We start from the raw sequence: 4,075 nt of genomic DNA on the forward strand, positions 1-4,075 counted from the left end.
GAGGCTGAGGCTGACAGTGTCCATTTGCCAACAGGCTGTTCTGCTGATGGATGCTGAGAAACGGATCCGGCTCCTGCAGTTTGTGACCGGGACGTCACGCGTGCCTATGAACGGATTTGCTGAACTTTACGGTGAGCTGCTCATGGCAATCCAGCCAGCCTCTGACCCACACACAGCACTCAGCTGCAAATGCTGATCTCTGAGCTGAGCTCCTTGGCATTATGCAAGCTCTGAAACCAGCTCACTGGGCTTGGAAAGAAAGAACCACATTCATGTTGCTTTAATGTACCTGTTACAGGTGAAGAATCCAGCCCACAATTGATGCCAACATTTCACGTTAAAAATAATGTTGAGGCAGTCTCTGTAGTGTCCAGCAGTTTCTTTTTCATATGGTTTTCATTTTCACCCAGGTTCAAATGGTCCTCAGCTGTTTACAATAGAGCAGTGGGGAAGTCCTGATAAGCTGCCCCGGGCTCACACCTGGTAAGTCACCAAAGCATGAATTCCAGAGCTGCTCCTGCCAGAAGGGCCATGCTGCTGACCACGCTCAGCTCTGCATCAAACAGCATTTGATCCTGTGGGTCCCCAGTGCCTTCACAAACTGACAAACTGAAGGATATTATTTTATTTCCCACATCCTAGTAAGTGGATGTAATGAGCTACAGCAAGTCAGACATCACCAAACAGCCATAAAAAGCCCATAAATCGTTGGAGAATTCAAAACAAATGTAAGATTATAAAATAATTTAACCCTGGTTTATAGATTTTGCAAACATTGAAAGCATCCAGTACAAATTTGTCTTGCTCTGTTACATTTCAGGAATGTGGCTTTTTAAAGAAAAATGGTGCTGAATAGACTATCAGTACAGACTAGGAGATCTTTCTGTGAAACGAATAATTCTACAGAATAATGAGGTTTAAAAAAAAAAAAGAAAATCCTGAAAACAAAAACACAAAGCCTACCGAACACAAACAACTATACTACCCCAAACATGCTCCAAAATCAACCCATCCTCTTTGGGTTCCAGTTCTCTGCTAGCTTTTACCTTTGGAAGATTTACTCTTGGATGTTTAATCTTTTTCCCCTCCAGAGAGCAAAGGATCTGTCCTCTAAATCCAGAATATCTTTGCTGAGCTTCAAGAAATCAGTCCTTTGACAAAGATTGTTTTCCATCATCTAAATACAGTGAAGGGCTTTCTGTTGGCTTTTTTCCTCTCTGAAATGATTCTTACCAAATTCCTGCTTCCAGCTTTCCAAAGGAAGGCAGCACACAGTTACTGGAGAGCTCACCCTGGGCAGGTGTGAAGCATGCAGGGAACACTGTGGACCACAAGCTACGTTCTTAATCGAGGCTCCTAATTATTTAATCTTTTCTAGTTCTTTAAAACTCTGTTCTCCCATGGATTATTTGAGTGACCCTTTCCTTGTCCCTTCCAGCTTTAACCGCCTAGACTTACCTCTGTATGAATCTTTCGAGGACCTGCGGGAGAAGCTCCTCATGGCCGTGGAGAATGCCCAAGGGTTTGAAGGGGTGGATTAACTTGGCAGCAGCCATTCCCTCTCCAAGCACGTTCTGCTGCCTCTGGCACCTGCCCGAGGGACTCGGAGGGCATGTGGCACAGCAGTTGCCCGGCGCTGGCTCTGGAGCAGAGCCCGGCAGTGCGGGGGCCGAGCCCCGAGGCTGGGGCTGGCACCTGGGGTGGCCTTGCTGATGTTCCCGCAGCCGTTGCGAACTGATCACATTTCAGCACGACTTACTCTATTTATGTTGTGCCTCTGTAGGCAAAGCCCTTAATAAATATTTTACACAATTTCTAATGGCAATGAACGGGATTAATCATTTTACAGGTATAGTATTACAACTCATGTTTACTTCTTAATTGATTTAAGCATTTTCAGATTTTATTTCATTACAATTAAATATCATATACTTGGAAAAATGAGCATTTTTCTTAATTTCATACCAGACTTTTTTTTTCAAAGCACGTTGAGCCTTGTGTTCCTAAACCAGGAGAGTAGGAGAAAGCTCTGTTGGAAGCTTTCCCTCCACAGGCTGTCTCTCAAAAGCAACTCTCTTCATTGAGCACATCACTGTTGTTCTGTATCCAGAAGTATCGGCTGGATGTTGCATTTTTGTATAAGTACTAGAAGAGTGTCAAGGCACAGCAGAGCCCTGACACAGCATGTCCAGATCTCTGTTCTACTGAAACTGCCTCGTTACTGCCAAGCTGTACATGTGCTACAAAGCATCTGGGCTGGGGCTGGCATTTAGCCTTTTAGGAGAACACGCTGAACCCTGTCATTCTCTCTGTACAGTGATTCGTTTTCCATCCTTTCCGCATTCCTGTTTGCAATGGAGGCATTCCAAATGAAATCTGCACTCTGGAACACAGCTCTGTTCTGGCTCCTGTTTGTGTGCACTTGCTAATGAACCTAATTAACACTGGGGTTGTTCATTTCTAACAGCACTGACTCTGAAGGCACTTTCTGTACCACCAGGGAGGCAGACCTGGTTTGAGCATAAAGTTAATGGGATTTTACTCCTTCCCACTACACATGTCCTTCTATGGTGAATTTGGCTGCTGCTGTGTAAGAGAAAACCCCACCAGCTCTAGACCGGAGCCTGCAGACGTGTTCCTCAGTAATTGTTTCTGTGATTTCTTTTTTACTTACAAAGATTTATTTAATATACACTGCTATCTAATTCATTTTGTTACCTATGACATGTTGCATGCCTAATCTATAATGTCTGAGTTGCATCTGTTTTCTGGCAGATTAAAGGTGACAGATTTGTGCTTGCCCCAGTGCAGTGACATGGTGACAGCACTGCTGGAGCAGGGCTGGTTCCACTGACCTGCAGCTCTGCCCCAGCCTGCTCCCCAGCATCCAAGCAAGATGACACCACTTGCCAAAACAAACTTCCACCTCACCGCCAACAGTTTTTGAGCCCTAGCCTTACCTGCGTGTCCAGCCTGCGTCCAGCCACGCTGCGGAGCCTGGGATACAGCATCACCCAGCTGGGAAGAAGCCTCACTGCCAGTAGCAGTCAGCAGTTACGGTCCCAGTCCTGAGGAAGATTAGGGCAGTACTTGAATGCAGTTCAAGATTCCCTCTCTATTAAATATGCTTCCTGACATTCCTGCCTGACCTTTTCCATCTGAGGAGCGAGTTGGAACACAAGACAGTGGCTGGCATCAGAGTAGACAGGATTGCCGGACTGACTGCTTGGCTCTGGGGATAGAAGAGATAAATCCGGGTATTCCCACTGACCTGTACATTAAGCACAGCTGACTCTAACGCGGAACCCGGAGAGTCCCGCGAGGCAGGGCCCGGGCGACATCAGGGGCGGGGCCAGGCAGCTTCAGGAGCGGGCCCGACACAGGTGCGCGGGGCGGGGCCGAGGTGATTTAACCCCCGGAAATCGCCCGTCGGCCCTTTGCTCACTATGAGCGCGGTGAGAGTAGGAGCTCCTTGGCCCGGCTTCCCAGGTGAGTCGTGGGGGCTTCGGCTTCCCCACCTCTCCCCCTCCTTTCTTCCCATATTCTTCTTTCTCCTCCTTCCCCCTACCCCAAAACCTCCCCGCCTTCTCCCCCACACCTAGCCCTCCTTCCTTCTCCCCGTATTCCCCTTTTTCCTCCCCATTTTCCCCTTTCCTCGGCCCCCCAAAAACCACCGCTCCTTTCCCCCCTCTATCACTCCTTTCTCCTCCCCGTATTCCTCTTCCTTCTCCCCGTCCCTCTGCCCCCCAAAACCGCCCTGCCCACCTAGGCCTCCTTCCTTCTCCCCGTATTCCTTTTCTTTCTGCCCCTTCCTCCCCCGTCCCTCTCCCCTCAAACTTGGGTAGAGCTATCCACAGAGAAAGCGGGGGAGAGGAAGGAGAGCATCAGGTTTCACCCGGCAGGTGTCGGATGAGCGGCCCGAGCAGGGCCCCGCTCTCACCCCGGGCGCGGTCGAGAGCGACAGAGGGGGAACGGCTCCCTCTGCCCGCGGCGATCCAGCCCCGCTCGTTCCGCTGCGTCCCCGGGGGCGCGGTGGCCTCGGGGGCCCGTGGGGGGGCTCGGTGTCCCCGCGGGG

The 4,075-nt window shown here is 49.6% G+C and overlaps 1 protein-coding gene across 2 annotated transcripts in view; it reads left to right on the forward strand.

Moving 5' to 3' along the window:
* NEDD4L (NEDD4 like E3 ubiquitin protein ligase) overlaps positions 1-3,137 on the forward strand; it is a 60,651-nt gene extending 57,514 nt beyond the window's left edge. For both annotated transcript variants that reach the window (XM_031064429.1, XM_005429975.2), the window contains 3 exons: positions 35-131; positions 411-483; positions 1,439-3,137. In XM_031064429.1, the coding sequence (XP_030920289.1) occupies positions 35-131; positions 411-483; positions 1,439-1,541 (273 nt within the window). In that variant the 3' untranslated portion in view covers positions 1,542-3,137. The remainder of the gene's footprint in view (positions 1-34; positions 132-410; positions 484-1,438) is intronic.
* Positions 3,138-4,075: the final 938 nt, after the last annotated feature.

The sequence above is a fragment of the Geospiza fortis genome, unplaced genomic scaffold (genome assembly GCF_000277835.1).
Source record: "Geospiza fortis unplaced genomic scaffold, GeoFor_1.0 scaffold143, whole genome shotgun sequence".
Lineage (NCBI taxonomy): Eukaryota > Metazoa > Chordata > Aves > Passeriformes > Thraupidae > Geospiza > Geospiza fortis.